The sequence below is a fragment of the Oncorhynchus kisutch genome, unplaced genomic scaffold (genome assembly GCF_002021735.2).
Source record: "Oncorhynchus kisutch isolate 150728-3 unplaced genomic scaffold, Okis_V2 scaffold3219, whole genome shotgun sequence".
NCBI lineage: Eukaryota > Metazoa > Chordata > Actinopteri > Salmoniformes > Salmonidae > Oncorhynchus > Oncorhynchus kisutch.
In genome coordinates, this window is record NW_022265164.1 from 142,624 (window position 1) to 160,481 (window position 17,858).

Here is a 17,858-nt window from a genome sequence, read left to right on the forward strand (position 1 = left end):
ATACAATGACCGGCCCAAAAAACAGGACACAAACAGTCCGGAGAAATACAGAAAATAACACACCCACAAAACGAACAGAGAAACAAGCCCGCACAATAGCCGGCGGGCCTAGTGCCCTTAAATAGCCAACAAACAAAACTAAACTCAAAACAGGTGTAACCAATCAGACCAAACTAACTGAAACAAATAAAAGGTAATCGATGGCAGCTAGTAGGCGACGACGACCGCCGAGCACCGCCCGAACAGGAAGAGGCACCATCTTTGGCGGGATTCGTGACAACAAGCCACATTTCTTCTGCCTCCTGATGTTGAAGAGGCTCTGTTGCGCCTTCTTCACCACAGTGTGTTCTTGGGGTCCTTTAATGCTGCAGAAGTGTTTTGGTACCCTTCCCAAGATTTGTGCCTCAACGTAATCCTGTCTCGAAGCTCTGCAGGCTATTCCTTCTACCTCATGGCTTGGTTTTTGCTCTGACCGTCTCATAGCAAGGGGTCTGAATACTTACTGTTATGTAAATAAGGTATTTCTGCTTTTTATCTTTTAATAAATTAGCTACATTTTCTAAAAACCTGTTTTTGCTTTCTCATATTGGGGTATTGTGTAGATTGCTGATAGAGAACCAGTTCGGAATATGTCATTTTTTAAAATCCATTTAAAATAAGGCTGTAACTTAACAAAATGTGGAAAAAGTCAAGAGGTCTGAATACTTCCCGAATGCACTGTACAAACATCACATTGAATATTCACCTCACTTATGAAAAGCTCCATGAGGAAAAAAGGATTCCCAGATGATCTTTTAGATGTTCTGTCTTCAGGATGTTCTGGGTTGATGGCTGTTGGAGAGGGAGGGGCAGTTGAGTGAGCTGGGGCCTTTCATTGCCCTTCCTCTGGGAGCCTGACAGCTTGTGACATAATGAGAGAGTTCGTTACCCCACTCCAGTCAGCAGATGGCGATGTGAGTCTATCAGGTGATGCTTCTTGCGTGACGTATAATCTTGTGGACGGGACAAAAGGCTTCTGATTCAACCAACGCGGTGGTTTGCTATCGAACATAAAACTGAAACGTTGAAGCGTTTAAAGATAAACTTCTCCTTAAAACTTCTTAAAGCTAGGAACCACTAGACAACATCCGCTGAAATGGCAGAGCATGAAATTAATTTAGGCTCGGAACCACTAGACAACATCCGCTGAAATGGCAGAGCGCGAAATTCATTTAGGCTACGAACCACTAGACAACATCCGCTGAAATGGCAGAGCGCGAAATTCAAAAATATTTTTGGGATTATTTAACTTTCATACATTCACAAGTGCAATACACCAAATTAAAGTTTAACTTCTTGTTAATCGTGTCCGATTTCAAAAAGGTTAAAGGTAACTTCAGGATACAGCTGTTACTCTACACTATCCCTAGACAATCCAGTAATGAGAGAAAATGTAGCTAACATTTAATTGACACGGTTTGTGGGAAAGCTTTTCCATCAACCAGAAGATGATTGTCATTAGCATCATCGCTAACAGCTACACATAGTGTTAGACTGCACTTAGACAGGGGCATTTCCTGGCTGTTTAATCTTCAAAAACGGAAAATCTAAATCACATAGGCAAATTTAACGACAATTTTCAGGCAGAGGATTCAGAATAACTATGATAAAAAATGAATACAAATTATACCAGGGCACTTTAGAGACTGGAAGGGTAAAGGGGCATGTGCTCTACACAGGTAGAGTCCTATCTGTCCATGTTGCCTTTTGCAAAGTGGGCACTGCTTCATGTGGCAACACCACCACTTACCTAAATAGCCCACATGCCGCTGGGTGAGAAGTTTTCCTTGATTTTGGGCAACATTATGTGAGGTGTTATTATGTGTTGTTAGCAATGAGCCTTGGTCAATTTCGCTCTGAATATGCCACCCTCTTCAATCTGTCACCTAATCCAGCCTAATGGGCAGGTCAGGCCTGGAGGAAAGTATTGGCTGTAAGAGAAAACATAACATCTGGTTGTTTTTAAATGACTTCTTATGACATTGCTTGCCAGAATAAACATTGTAATTAATATTTTTCCAAACTGCGTTACCCACTCCAGTCAATAGATGGCGATATGAGTATTTCAGGTGATGCTTCTTGCGTGACGTACAATCTAGTGGACGGAACTGGAGGCTTCTTCAACAGAGACAGAAGGCTTCTGATTCAACCAACGTGGTGGTTTGCTAGCGAACGTTAAACCGAAACATTGAAGCGTTTAAGACACATCTTGGGTATATTATTCTTAGTGTTTTCACCACAATTCTGTTAATTGAAACGTGTGTGGTAAATTGATATTGCACTAGGCTAATCGCCCGGAACATGAGCTCATTAATCTCGACGGAGAAAGAAGCTCTGGTGAAAGGAGAGGAAGAAGCTTTCAGGATGAAAAGGGAGGAAGAGGAGTCTATCACATTGAAAGAAGAAGAGGATGGTATTACAGTGAAAGAGGAATATGGGAAAGAGGTTGTGGAAGAGGAGGAGGTAGAAGCTTTCAGAATCAAAAAGGAGGAATATGCTGGAATTTTGAAAGAAGAGGAAGAACCTTTTGGAGTAAAAGAGGAAGAGGAGGCTATCTCAATTAAAGTGGAGGAGGAAGACGTTTTGGGAGTGAAAAAGGATGACGCTGAAGATTCGAGTAAGACCAGTGAGCACTGACTTAAATACGGGCACTAAATATGCATTTTCTTGAACTAATGTGGGGTTTGAAAGGGGCATTCTACTGAAGTTCTACACTTTAATATGTTGTTCAGTGCTCAATAAATTGTTAAAGGTGCTATCCGTCATTTGTACATATATTTTCGTGACTTTAATATTAGATTTATTGAAATGTCCATGTGGTCCACATTAAAGTGCACTTCATCTAACAGGCTTTTCAGAATTCAACATTGGTGCATAATTTCTACTTAAATTGTCAAAGGGATGCAAAAGGCACCCATTTCGTGGAAAGACCCTTTTTACATTTGCAACACAAACAATATTTTAGGAAATCACATTAAAGTGCACTTCATTTAAGGCTTCATTTAGGCTTTTCAAATTCAACATTGGTGCATAATTTCTACTTAAATTGTCAAAGGGATGCAAAAGGCACCCATTTCGTGGAAAGACCCTTTTTACATTTGCAACACAAACAATATTTTAGGAAATCACGATGAAAGTGGCCATTATAGGCACTTTTTCTTAATGCATATTCATGCCTCTTGTAAGACTGATTGCAGTAGATGGTCATAAGTTTACCATCTGTTTGATGTTCTCATTCACACAGGAGAGACACATGACTATCGTGGATCCTCTGGGAAGCCTCAACAACATCCTGATGCTGACGAGGAAGAGAAGAGTCTCTCCAGATCAGAACACAAGATGGTACAGCTTGGTCTGGTCTAGCATACAGCTTGCTCTATCTGGGTCTGGGCTGGGTTTCTGTAGAGCACTTCATGACAACAGTGACATCAGCATCCATAATGATATGTGTCTGTGTCCCCTCTTTATGGTTACCAGGACAACGCTTTATTTAACCAGGTAGGCTAGTTGAGAACACCTGTATTTAACCAGGTAGGCTAGTTGAGAACACCTTTATTTAACCAGGTAGGCCAGTTGAGAACACCTTTATTTAACCAGGTGGGCTAGTTGAGAACACCTGTATTTAACCAGGTAGGCTAGTTGAGAACACCTTTATTTAACCAGGTAGGCCAGTTGAGAACATGTTCTCATTTGCAACTGCAACCTGACCAAGATAAAGCAAAGCAATGTGACACATACAACAACACAGAGGTACACATGGAATAAACAAAACATACAGTCAATAATTCAGTAGAACAAAAGAAAACAAAAAGTCTATATACAGTGAGTGCAAATGAGGTAAGTTAAGGAAATAAATAGGCCATGGTGGTGAAGTAATTACAATATAGCAATTAAACACTGAATGGTAGATGTGCAGAAGATGAATGTGCAGGTAGAGATACTGGGGTGCAAAGGAGCAAAATAAATACCAGTATGGGGATGAGGTAGGTAGATAGATGGGCTGTTTACAGATAGGCTAAGTACAGGTGCAGTGATCTGTAAACTGCTCTGACAGCTGGTGCTTAAAGCTAGTGAGGGAGATGTGCGTCTCCAGCTTCAGAATTTTTTGCAATTCGTTCCAGTCATGGGCAGCAGAGAACTGGAAGGAAAGACGACCAAATGAGGAATTGGCTTTGGGGATGACCAGTTAGATATACCTGCTGGAGTGCGTGCTACAAGTGGGTGCTGCTATGGTGACCAGTGAGATATACCTGCTGGAGCGCGTGCTATGGGTGGGTGCTGCTATGGTGACCAGTGAGCTGAGATAAGACGGGGCTTTACCTAGCAGAGACTTGTAGATAACCTGTAGCCAGTGGATTTGGCGGCGAGGGCCAGCCAACGAGAGTGTACAGGTCGCAATGGTGGGTAGTATATGGGGCTTTGGTGACAAAACAGATGGCACTGTGATAGACTGCATCCAGTTTGTTGAGCATCGATGGGGGCATTCACGGGGCCTATTCGATGCTAATGCAGAACGCCACAGGATGTTTTTGTGCTGGTCAAGGGCAGGCAGGTCTGGTGTGAACCAAGGACTATATCTATTCCTAGTTCAACATTTTTTGAGAGGGGCATGCTAAGATGGTGAGGAAGGCACTTTTAAAGAATAGCCAGGCATTATCTACTGAAGGGATGAGTTCAATGTCATTCCAGGATACCCCTGCCAGGTCTATTAGAAAGGCCTGCTCGCAGAAGTGTTTCAGGGAGCGTTTGACAGTGATGGGGTCGTTTGGTCGCAGACCCATTACGTATGCAGGCAATGAGGCAGTGATCGCTGAGATCTTGATTGAAAACAGCAGAGTTGTATTTGGAGGTCGAATTAGTTAGGATGACATCTATGAGGGTGCCCGTGTTTACTGATTTGGGGTTGTACCTGGTACGTTCATTGATCACTTGTGTGAGATTTGGGGGCATCAAGCTTAGCTTGTAGGATGGCTGAGGTGTTAAGCATGTCCCAGTTTAGGTCACCTAGTAGCATGAGCTCAGAAGATAGATGGGGGGCAATCAGTTCACATATGGTGTCCAGAGCACAGTTGGGGGCAGAGGGTGTTCTATAGCAGGCGGCATCTATCAGAAGATAGATGGGGAGCAATCAGTTCACATATGGTGTCCAGAGCACAGCTGGGGGCAGAGGGTGTTCTATAGCAGGCGGCATCTATCAGAAGATAGATGGGGAGCAATCAGTTCACATATGGTGTCCAGAGCACAGCTGGGGGCAGAGGGTGGTCTATAGCAGGCGGCATCTATCAGAAGATAGATGGGGAGCAATCAGTTCACATATGGTGTCCAGAGCACAGCTGGGGGCAGAGGGTGGTCTATAGCAGGCGGCATCTATCAGAAGATAGATGGGGAGCAATCAGTTCACATATGGTGTCCAGAGCACAGCTGGGGGCAGAGGGTGTTCTATAGCAGGCGGCATCTATCAGAAGATAGATGGGGAGCAATCAGTTCACATATGGTGTCCAGAGCACAGCTGGGGGCAGAGGGTGGTCTATAGCAGGCGGCATCTATCAAAAGATAGATGGGGAGCAATCAGTTCACATATGGTGTCCAGAGCACAGCTGGGGGCAGAAGGTGGTCTATAGCAGGCGGCATCTATCAGAAGATAGATGGGGAGCAATCAGTTCACATATGGTGTCCAGAGCACAGCTGGGGGCAGAGGGTGGTCTATAGCAGGCGGCATCTATCAGAAGATAGATGGGGAGCAATCAGTTCACATATGGTGTCCAGAGCACAGCTGGGGGCAGAGGGTGGTCTATAGCAGGCGGCATCTATCAGAAGATAGATGGGGAGCAATCAGTTCACATATGGTGTCCAGAGCACAGCTGGGGGCAGAGGGTGGTCTATAGCAGGCGGCATCTATCAGAAGATAGATGGGGAGCAATCAGTTCACATATGGTGTCCAGAGCACAGCTGGGGGCAGAGGGTGGTCTATAGCAGGCGGCATCTATCAGAAGATAGATGGGGAGCAATCAGTTCACATATGCACTGCTCAAAAAATAAAGGGAACACTAAAATAACACATCCTAGACCTGAATTTATTAAATATTATTATTAAATACTTTTTTCTTTACATAGTTGAATGTGCTGACAACAAAATCACACAAAATTGATCAATGGAAATCAAATTTATCAACCCAAGGAGGTCTGGATTTGGAGTCACACTCAAAATTAAAGTGGAAAACCACACTACAGGCTGATCCAACTTTGATGTAATGTCCTTAAAACAAGTCAAAATGAGGCTCGGTAGTGTGTGTGGCCTCCACGTGCCTGTATGACCTCTCTACAATGCCTGGGCATGCTCCTGGTGAGGTGGCGGATGGTCTCCTGAGGGATCTCCTCCCAGACCTGGACTAAAGCATCCGCCAACTCCTGGACAGTCTGTGGTGCAACGTGGAGCGAGACATGATGTCCTAGATGTGCTCAATTGGATTCAGGTCTGGTTACCACCTGTAGAACCACTCCTTTATTGGGGGTGTCTTGCTAATTGCCTATAATTTCCACCTGTTGTCTATTCCATTTGCACAACAGCATGTGAAATTTATTGTCAATCCGTGTTGCTTCCTAAGTGGACAGTTTGATTTCACAGAAGTGTGATTGACTTGGAGTTACATTGTGTTGTTTAAGTGTTCCCTTTATTTTTTTGAGCAGTGTAGTACCGAGGGCACAGCTGGGGGCAGAGGAAGGTCTTTGTGTTGTTTAAGTGTTCCCTTTATTTTTTTTGAGCAGTGTAGTATCGGGGGCACCGCTGGGGGCAGAGGAAGGTCTATAGCAAGCGGCAAAAGTGAGAGACTTGTTTCTGGATGCATTTTTAGAAGTAGAAGCTCAAATCGTTTGGGTCTTAGGACTTAGCATGCAGAGTGCTGTATTACTTTCTATCTTTGCAGTAGATTGCAACACCGCCCCCTTTGGCAGTTCTATCTTGGCGGAAAACTTTATAGTTAGCAATGGAGATTTCAGGGTTTTTGGTGGTTTTCCTAAGCCAGGATTCAGACACGGCTAAGACATCTGGGTTGGCAGAGTGTGCTAAAGCAGTGAGTAGAACAAACTTAGGGAGTCGGCTTCTAATGTTAACATGCATGAAACCAAGGCTTTTACGTTCACAGAAGTCAACAAATGAGAGCACCTGGGGGGTGGGAGTGGAGCTAGGCACTGCAGGGCCTGGATTAACCTCCACATCACCAGAGGAACAGAGGAGAAGTAGGATAAGGGTACGGCTAAAGACTATATGAACTGGTCGTCTAGCACGTTCAGAACAGAGAGTAAAAGGAGCAGGTTTCTGGCCACGATAGCATAGATTCAAGGCATAGTGTACAGACAAAGGTAAGGTAGGATGTGAATACATTGGAGGTAAACCTAGGCATTGAGTAATGATGCGAGAGATATAGTCTCTAGAGACGTTTAAACCAGGTGATGTCATCGCATATGTAGGAGGTTGAACAACATGCTTGGTTAAGGCATATTGGAGCAGGGCTAGAGGCTCTACAGTGAAATAAGACAGTAATCACTAACCAGGACAGTAATGGACAAGGCATATTGATATTAGAGAGAGGCATGCGTAGCCTAGTGAACATATGGGTCCAGTGAGTGGTTGAGCTGGCTTGGGACACGGCGATTCAGACAGTTAGCAGGCTAACAAGCTAGCAGTTAGCAGACCGGGCAGGCAAGCTAGCAGTTAGCAGACCTGGTTAGCAAGCAGTTAACAAGGGCTAGCAGTTAGCAGACCTGGTTAGCAAGCAGTTAGCAAGGGCTAGCAGTTAGCAGGCCGGGCAGGCAAGCTAGCAGTTAGCAGACCTGGTTAGCAAGCAGTTAGCAAGGGTTAGCAGTTAGCAGACCTGGTTAGCAAGGGCTAGCAGTTAGCAGACCTGGTTAGCAAGCAGTTAGCAAGCAAGCAGATAGCAGGCCGGGCAGGCAAGCTAGCAGTTAGCAGACCTGGTTAGCAAGCAGTTAGCAAGGGCTAGCAGTTAGCAGACCTGGTTAGCAAGGGCTAGCAGTTAGCAGGCCGGGCAGGCAAGCTAGCAGTTAGCAGACCTGGTTAGCAAGCAGTTAGCAGACCGGGCAGACAAGCTAGCAGTTAGCAGACCTGGTTAGCAAGCAGTTAGCAAGGGCTAGCAGTTAGCAGACCGGGTTAGCAAGCAAGCAGATAGCAGGGGCTAGAAAGTTAGCCTTGGGGGGGGGCGTCGCGATGGGGGTAAGTCTGTTTTTGCCTCTTCGTGCGGTGACGTCGATAGACCAGCTTGGTCTGGTCTAGCATACAGCTTTCTCTATCAGGGGCTGGATTTCTGTAAGGCACTTTATGACAACAGTGACATCCGCATCCATAATGATATGTGTCTGTGTCCCCTCTTTATGGTTACCAGGACAACGCTAGCCCTTCCTCCCTCCCGGAGTCCCTGTATCGTGCCTCTCCCGGTAGCACCTTACTGCTGGGTATGAAGAGGTTGTCTGTGCTGCTGGTGGACTGCAGGAAAACAATGGGGCTGAGTGGAACTGTGAGAGGAGGAGAGAAGAAAGGATCAGATTTGACACATCAAAGTAAGTCGTTTAGTTTGAACAAATACAATAGATCTGCCCACTGGTATCTGTTACCAGGACAACCAGCAGAGTTGTGTTAGTTGACAGGAAGGTGGACTGGTATCTGTTACCAGGACAACCAGCAGAGTTCTGTTAGTTGACAGGAAGGTGGACTGGTATCTGTTACCAGGACAACCAGCAGAGTTCTGTTAGTTGACATGAATATAGACTGGTGGATATGGGTGTTATGAATATCATAACACTGAATAAGGATTCTGCCAATGAAAAGAGAGAAACCAGTAGACCATATAAAACCTTGATGAAAGTTAAGCTTTAGAGGGAAACCAATAGACCATATAAAACCTAGATGAAAGTTAGCTTTAGAGAGAAACCAATAGACCATATAAAACCTTGATGAAAGTTAAGCTTTAGAGAGAAAGTTTCAAGATGATCCAATGTAAGGTGCTTGTTTTACAAAGACGTTTCCATAAAACACTATGGATGTTACATTGCCAGTCCCAGTCAACCCCCCTCTCTTTACAAGACTGTAGAACAGGCCAACTAAACTCAAGACACTGTTAATTAATTAACTAATACTGGAGGAAAGCTGTGATCAGGCTGCCTACTCAAGAGAAAGCTTCGAACTGTAACCAGTGCCGGCAACCTTGTTCAGGTTATCAATCAACCTACCAGGGTAGTTACAAACAGTAGAGGAATAAAATCATCAACATGGTTTGATCATATCTTTACTAATGCTGCAGAAATGGGTTTTAAAGCAGCATCCAGATCCATCAGTAGTTGTGATCACAATATAGTAGCCATGTCTACAAAAACCACCGTTCCAAAGGCTGGGACTAATATAGTGTATAAGAGGTCATACAATTTTTTTGTAGTGATTCCTGTTGTTGATGTAAATAATATTTGTTGGTCCGTGGTGTGTAATGAGGAGCAACCAGACACTGCCCTTGACACATTTGAAACTGCTTATCCCAGTTACTAATAAGCATGCACCCATTAAGAAAATGACTGTTAAAAACTGTTAAAACTGATATTGCCAGTTCCATTATCTTCAATTTAAGCCCATTAGAAAGTGTGTTCCCTCAGGCTTGGAGGGAAGCTAAAGTCATTCCACTCCCCAAGAATAGTAAAGCTCCCTTTACTGGCTCAAATAGCCGACCAATCAGCCTGTTACCAACCCTTACAATTTTGGAAAAAAATAGTTTGTCCAGATACAATGCTATTTTACAGTAAACAAATTGATACTTTCATCTTATAGGGAAGGACATTCAATAAGCACAGCACTTTAAGAACAAATTCTTTTTTTCAATGACGGACTAGGACTGCCTTGTTCAGGGACAGAAGGACAGAGTTTTACCATGTCAGCTCGGGGATAAGATCCAGAAATCTTTCGGTTACTGGCCTACCGCTCTAACCACTAGGCTACCTGCCACCCCAGAGCTACCTGTCTAACAGAAGACAGAGAGTGTTCTTTAATGGAAGCCTGTACAACAAAATCAAGGTAGAATCAGGAATTCCCCAGGGCAGCTGTTTGGCACCTACTGTTTTCAATCTTTACCAACAACATGCCAATGACATTTGAGTAAAGCCAGTGAGTCTATGTATGCGGATGACTCAACACTGTACACGTCAGCTACTACAGCGACTGAAATGACTGCAACACTTAACATAGAGCTGCAGTTAGTTTCAGAATGGGTGGCAAGGAATAAGTTAGTCCTAAATATTTCTGATTACCTTAAGTTACAAGGCCTACTATGCTAATTCTGTAGCGGTATTGTTAGAGGTGGGTAAAGAAATATTTTGTTGGTGCGCCAGGCAGGTAATAACCCTAGTTATTAAAGTTAGTTATTACCTATTATAACATTATTATTATTAAATATTATTAAAACCGAAAGAATGAGAGTAGAATAGATATAGTAGCGCTTCCAGACACATTCTAAACATGATGGAGTCTTGAAGGAGGACTATAGCATCTAATGATGAAACATTATGGAGTCTGAAAGGAAGACTGTAGCATCTAATGATGAAACATTATGGAGTCTTAAAGGAGGACTGTAGCATCTAATGATGAACCATTATGGAGTCTTAAAGGAGGACTGTAGCATCTAATGATGAAACATTATGGAGTCTTAAAGGAGGACTGTAGCACCTAATGATGAAACATTATGGAGTCTTAAAGGAGGACTGTAGCATCTAATGATGAAACATTATGGAGTCTTAAAGGAGGACTGTAGCATCTAATGTTGAAACATTATGGAGTCTTAATTACTATGGAGTCTGATGCTTTAAAGGGGAAGTTTACCCAACATCCAGGAACTCCTAAGTGATTTCATACATTGAAACTAGTCCAGTGGATTTTTCCCTCTCCCCCTGTAGTGCTGTACTGAAACAGCTGCTCTCCCCCTCTCTCTCCCTGTAGTGCTGTACTGAAACAGCTGCTCTCCCTCTCTCTCCCTGTAGTGCTGTACTGAAACAGCAGCTACCCCTCTCTCTCCCTGTAGTGCTGTACTGAAACAGCTGCTCTCCCCCTCTCTCCCTGTAGTGCTGTACTGAAACAGCTGCTCTCCCCCTCTCTCCCTGTAGTGCTGTACTGAAACAGCTGCTCTCCCTCTCTCTCCCTGTAGTGCTGTACTGAAACAGCTGCTCTCCCCCTCTCTCTCCCTGTAGTGCTGTACTGAAACAGCTGCTCCCCCTCTCTCTCCCTGTAGTGCTGTACTGAAACAGCTGCTCTCTCCCTGTGGTGCTGTACTGAAACAGCTGCTCTCCCCCTCTCTCCCTGTGGTGCTGTACTGAAACAGCTGCTCTCCCCCTCTCTCTCCCTGTAGTGCTGTACTGAAACAGCTGCTCCCCCTCTCTCTCCCTGTAGTGCTGTACTGAAACAGCTGCTCTCTCCCTGTGGTGCTGTACTGAAACAGCTGCTCTCCCTGTAGTGCTGTACTGAAACAGCTGCAAAAACGTGACGCGTGACGTTGCTGGATGCGGGCCTCGCTCTGCTGCTTTGCCAGTTAATTTGTTATTTTATTACAGCTATGGCCTTTGTCTTTCACCTGGAGTTGTTTATTGTTGTTTATTGTTGTTTATTGTTGTTTATTTATGTCTGAGAATAAAAAACACTTGTCAACATAAAGCATATAGAAAATGAACTCAGAAAACAAAAGGATGTTTTTCAGCACCCTGTCTTTAAAAGATTATTCGTTAAAAAAATCCTAATAACGCCACAGATCTTCATTGCAAAGGGTTTAAAAACTGTTTCCCATGCTTGTTCAATGAACCATAAACAATTAATGAACACGCACCGGTGGAACGGTCAAACCTCTTGGATCTACCCATCCCGGATCCAGGAGAATTGTCATCAACTGACACGAAGTAGCATAACGCAACGGACAAAAAATCTTACTAGAAAATATTAATATGTCTGTGTGTATACAGAACCAAAATATAAACAACAATTTGAAGGATTTACAGCTCATATAAGTCAGTCATTGTAAGTAAATAAATACATTAGGCCCTAATCTATGGACTTTACATGACTGGGCAGGGGCGCAGCCATTGGTGGGCCATGGAGGGAATACGCCCACCCATTGCGTGGCCCAGCCAATCAGAATGAGTTTTTCCCCACAAAAGGGCTTCATTACAAAGTGAAATACAACTCTGGTGGCTGGTCTCAGACGATGTGGAGGTCCTGGGCGTCGTTATGTGTCATGAATGAATTCTAGAATATACCATTGATCCTAGGATGGTCTGTGGTTGTGAGGCAGTTGGATGTACTGCCAAATTCTCTAAAACGACTTTGGAGGAGGCTTCTGGAAGAGAATTTAACATTCAATTCTCTGTTAACTGCTCCAGTAGATATTCCTGCATGCCAATTGCTCGCTCCCTCAAAACTTGAGACAATCTGCGGCATTGTGTTGTGTGACACAACTGCACATTTTAGAGTGGCCTTTTATTATCCCCAGCACAAGGTGCACCTGTGTAATAATCAAGCTGTTCAATCAGCTTCTTGATTGGTGGATGGATTATCTTGGCAAAGAATAAATGTTCAATAAATTCTGCAATCTTTTTTTCAGCTCATGAAACATCCAACACTTTACATGTTGCGTTTATATTTTTGTTTATTGTAGTTACTATCAGTTTTAGGAACATCTTTCCAAATATTTCACCTTGGTTTTTTTTTACCGAAAATATGACATCAGCGATAGTCAAAATGTTGAAAATCTGTGAATGTCTAAATAAGAAATTGGTCCAATTAAACAGCAATGTGTCGAACCCTTTCAACAACGGGGAGATGTTACTGATGTGCTTTGTATCTTCGATGTAAAAACTAGTTTTGGACTTCCATACAAAATTACTTCTTTACTTATTTTATGTTTAAGGAAGTGTGATCAGTCCTGGGCAAAAGTGGAGACACATATTAATTTTCACAAAGTCTGCTGCCTCAGTTTGTATGATGGCAATTTGCATATACTCCAGAATGTTATGAAGAGTGTTCAGATGAATTGTAATTAATTGCCAAGTCCCTCTTTGCCATGCAAATGAACTGAATCTCCCACCCCAAAACTGGAAGCTTCAAAAGGAGGGTGGGGCTCGGAATCATTGTTCTTCCACTGTCACTCATGGTTACCTGCAAGGAAACATGTGCCATCATAATAGTTTCTTTGCACAAAAAGGGCTTCACAGGCAAGGATGTTGCTGCCAGTAAGATTGCACCTAAATCAACAATTTATCGGATCATCAAGGACTTCAAGGAGAGCGGTTCAATTGTTGTGAAGAAGGCTTCAGGGTGCCCAAGAAAGTCCAGCAAGCGCCAGGACCGTCTCCTAAAGTTGATTCAGCTGCGGGATCGGGGCACCACCAGTACAGAGCTTGCTCAGGAATGGCAGCAGGCAGGTGTGAGTGCATCTACACGCACAGTGAGGCGAAGACTTTTGGAGGATGGCCTGGTGTCAAGAAGGGCAGCAAATAAGCCACCTCTCTCCAGGAAAAATATCAGGGAGACTGATATTCTGCAAAAGGTACAGAGATTGGACTGCTGAGGACTGGGGTAACGTCATTTTCTCTGATGATCCCCTTTCTGATTGTTTGGGAAGTCCGGATAAAAGCTTGTCCTGAGAAGACAAGGTGAGCGCTACCATCAGTCCTGTGTAATGCCAACAGTAAAGCATCCTGAGACCATTCATGTGTGGGGTTGCTTCTCAGCCAAGAGAGTGGGCTCACTCACAATGTTGCCTAAGAACACAGCCATGAATAAAGAATGGTACCAACACATCCTCCGAGAGCAACTTCTCCCAACCATCCAGGAACAGTTTGGTGACGAACAATGCCTTTTCCAGCATGATGGAGCACCTTGCCATAAGGCAAAAGTGGGTCCATGGCCAGGAATCTCCCCAGACCTTAATCCCATTGAGAACTTGTGGTCAATCCTCAAGAGGCAGGTGGACAAACAAAAACCCACCAATTCTGACAAACTCCAAGCATTGATTATGCAAAAATGGGCTGCCATCAGTGTGGCCCAGAAGTTAATTGACAGCATGCCAGGGCAGATTGTAGAGGTCTTGAAAAAGAAGGGTCAACACTGCAAATATTGAATCTTTGCATCAACTTCATGTCATTGTCAATAAAAGCCTTTGACACTTATGAAATGCTTGTAATTATACTTCAGCATTACATAGTAACATCTGACAAAAATATATAAAGACACAGAAGCAGCAAATGTATTGGAAATTAATATTTGTCATTCTCAACACTTTTGGACACGACTGTAGGTCGTATTCTGTATCATACAGCTATGGATGTTATATATTTAGAACCACCTGCTCGATTGGAATCCAGCGACGTTTGTGTCTTGAGTGTTCTAGAACTGTTTCGTGTTTTGTGTTCTGACTTGTAAAACAGGATGAATAAATAGGTCTTGTAAACATCAGTAATTACCAGGAAACTCTACAATATTTGTTTTAAAATCACACCAAGATTGTTAAAACTGGCCTCGGGTTATTGAGGGATCTGATTAGGATTTACCCTCGTAGCAAGGCCGTTTCATCATGTGGAGGTTTCATTCGGGTCTCTATTTTAAAAACACACTCTCTCTTTGGCAGGTGAAAGACCAGGCTCAGAGGAACCAGAGCCAGGGACTTCCAAACCAGCAAGACGACACCAGTGTTCCCACTGTGGAAAGGGTTGTAACCTCTTATGGGAGCTGAAACAACATGAGAGAATACACACAGGGGAGAAGCCTTTCCACTGCTCCCAATGTGGAAAAAGTTTTGGTCATAAAGGAACCCTGAACAAACACGAGAGAATACACACAGGGGAGAAGCCTTACCACTGCTTCCAGTGTGGAAAGAGTTTTAACCTGTTAGGGTCTCTGAAACGACATGAGAGATTACACACAGGGCAGAAGCCTTATCACTGTTCCCAATGTGGAAAGGGTTGTAACCTCTTATGGGAGCTGAAACAACACGAGAGAACACACACAGGGGAGAAGCCTTACCACTGCTCGCAGTGTGGAAAGAGTTTTAACCAGAAAGGACACATGAAAGCCCACGAGAGAATCCACACAGGGGAGAAGCCTTACCACTGCTCCCAGTGTGGAAAGAGTTTTAGCCGGTTAAGGAACCTGAAAGTTCATGAGATAATACACACAGGGGAGAAGCCTTACCAGTGCTCCCAGTGTGGCAAGTGTTTTAACCAGTTAGGGGCCATGAAACAACATGAGAGAATACACACGGGGGAGAAGCCTTACCACTGCTCCCAGTGTGGAAAGTGTTTCAACTGGTCAGGGGATCTGAAAAAACATGAGAGATTACACACAGGGGAGAAGCTTTACCACTGTTCCCAATGTGGAAAGGGTTGTAACTTATTATGGGATCTGAAACAACATGAGAGAACACACACAGGGGAGAAGCCTTACCACTGCTCGCAGTGTGAAAAGAGTTTTAAACTGAAAGGACACCTGAAAGCTCATCAGAAAATTCACACCGGGGAGAAGCCTTACCACTGCTCCCAGTGTGGCAAGTGTTTCAGCCGGTCAGGTGATCTGAAGAAACATGAGAGAATACACACAGGGGAGAAGCCTAACCACTCCTCACAGGGTGCAAAGCTTTTGCCCATTTAGGAAGCATGAAAGAACACATGAGACTGCACACAGAGGAGAAGGCTTACAAAAGCTCAGGGAAAACATATTACTCGTAACATATTACACTTAAATGTCATTAGAGAATCCACACAGGAGAGAGAAATGACTTCTCTTAGCGTGCATATTGATATTTCACATCACATTGACTTAAAATTCATCAGAGAACATACACAGTGCTCCCGTTGTCTTATATTGTTGACTGACAATGTGTTGACCTGTTTTTACCATATTAAATTGTTTCTTCCAATTATTGATAAACATGTACCTGTTAAGAAACTGACTGTTAGAACTGTTAAGGCTCCATGGATTGATGAGGAATTTAAAAACTGTATGTTTGAAAGAGTTGGGGGAAAAGGATAATAAGTCTGGCTGCACAGCTGGCAAAATGGAGAAATGATGCGACCAAACTCAACAAAAATAATACCCTTTATTATGAAGCCAAGATCAATGATATTGATGGATTTAAAAAAATAAAAACACAGTGAAAGTAAAGCAGTGCAATTATTGAATTTTGTAAAGTTGTTGTGGGAGAGGTGGAAAAATGGTTATCGATCAATAATGACAAACCTCCTGGGATTGACAACAGATGGAAAGTTACTGAGGACGGTAGCTGACTCTATAGCCACTCCTACTGACTCTATTGCCACTCCTACTGAGGATGGTAGCTGACTCTATAGCCACTCCTATCTGTCATATTTTTAATCTGAGCCTAGAGGAAAGTCTTTGTCCTCAGGCCTGGAGGGAGACCAAAGTAATTTCGCTACCCAAGAGTGGTAAAGCGGCCTATAGTTCTAACAGCAGACCTATCAGCTTGCTGCCAGCTCTTAGCAAACTGTTGGAAAAAATTGCAAATACAATGATATTTCTCTGTAAACAAATTAACAACAGACTTTCAGCATGCTTATAGAGAAGGGCACTCAACATATACTGCACTAACACAAATGACTGATGATTGGTTGAGAGAAATTGAAAACAAGAAGATTGTGGGAGCTCTATTGTTAGATTTCAGTGCAGCCTTTGATATTATTGACCATAACCTGTTGTTTAAGAATGTTTGTGCTATGGCTTTTAATGGAAGCTTCTCTAATGTCAAACATATAAAGTGTGATGTACCGCAGGGCAGCTCTCTAGGCCCTCTACTCTTTTCTATTTTTACCAATGACCTACCACTGGCATTAAACAAACCATTTAAGCACCAGCATCCACAGCAAATGAAGCCACTGAAACCTTTAACAAAGACTTGCAGTCTGTTTTGCAATGCGTGGCCAGTAATAAACTGGTCCTGAACATCTCTAAAACTAAGAGCATTGCATTTGGTACAAATCATTCCTTAAGTGCTAGACCTCAGCTGGATCTGATAATGAATTGTGTGGCTGTTGAACAAGTTGAGGAGACTAAATTACTTGGCATTACCTTAGATTGTAAACTGTCATGGTCAAAACATATAGATTTAATGGTTGTAAAGATGGGGAGAGGTTTGGCCGTAATAAAGAGATGCTCTGCTTTTTTAACACCACACTCCACAAAGCAAGTTCTGCTCTAGTTTTGTCTAATCTTGATTATTGTCCAGTGCTGCAAGGAAAGACCTAGTTAAGCTGCAGCTGGCCCAGAACAGAGAGGCACGTTTTGCTCTTCATTGTAATCAGAGGGCTGATATAAATACTATGCTGCCAGTCACTCTTGGCTAAGAGTTGAGGAGAGAATGACTGCATCACTTATTATTTTTATAAGAAACATGAATGTGTTGAAAATCCCAAATTGTTTGCATAGTCTGTAAGGGAATTCTGCCCTATGTGCACAGAAGAGACCACTGGAAAACTTCTTTGATCAGAGGTTAGTTTGTATAATAAGGACTGCAACCCGGAGTTTACACTTACAGCAATTTGCAAGCAAAACACTCAGTTCAAAAGATGGTGTTTTCCCTTTGTATCCCCTACTGAGGATCACCCCGCCCAGAGGGATGTCCCTTAACTTTAATAGCCTATAAGCTCATAATTAAGAGTTGCTAATACAAAGATGTCTCTGCTAGGCGGGGTTCAGCTTATTGCGTTATTGGCAGTTAGTTTCCCAATGACTCTTCCACTTATTGCTATCATGTAAGACTGGAAGTAAGACTGGA

The 17,858-nt window shown here is 43.3% G+C and overlaps 1 protein-coding gene across 1 annotated transcript; it reads left to right on the top strand.

Moving 5' to 3' along the window:
- Positions 1–14,755: 14,755 nt before the first annotated feature.
- Positions 14,756–16,346, top strand: LOC116371436 (zinc finger protein 135-like; the record flags this gene model as incomplete). The annotated part of the gene is made up of 1 exon (XM_031820307.1): positions 14,756–16,346. A coding segment is annotated over one exon (963 nt), but the record flags the coding sequence as incomplete, so codon positions are not given.
- Positions 16,347–17,858: the final 1,512 nt, after the last annotated feature.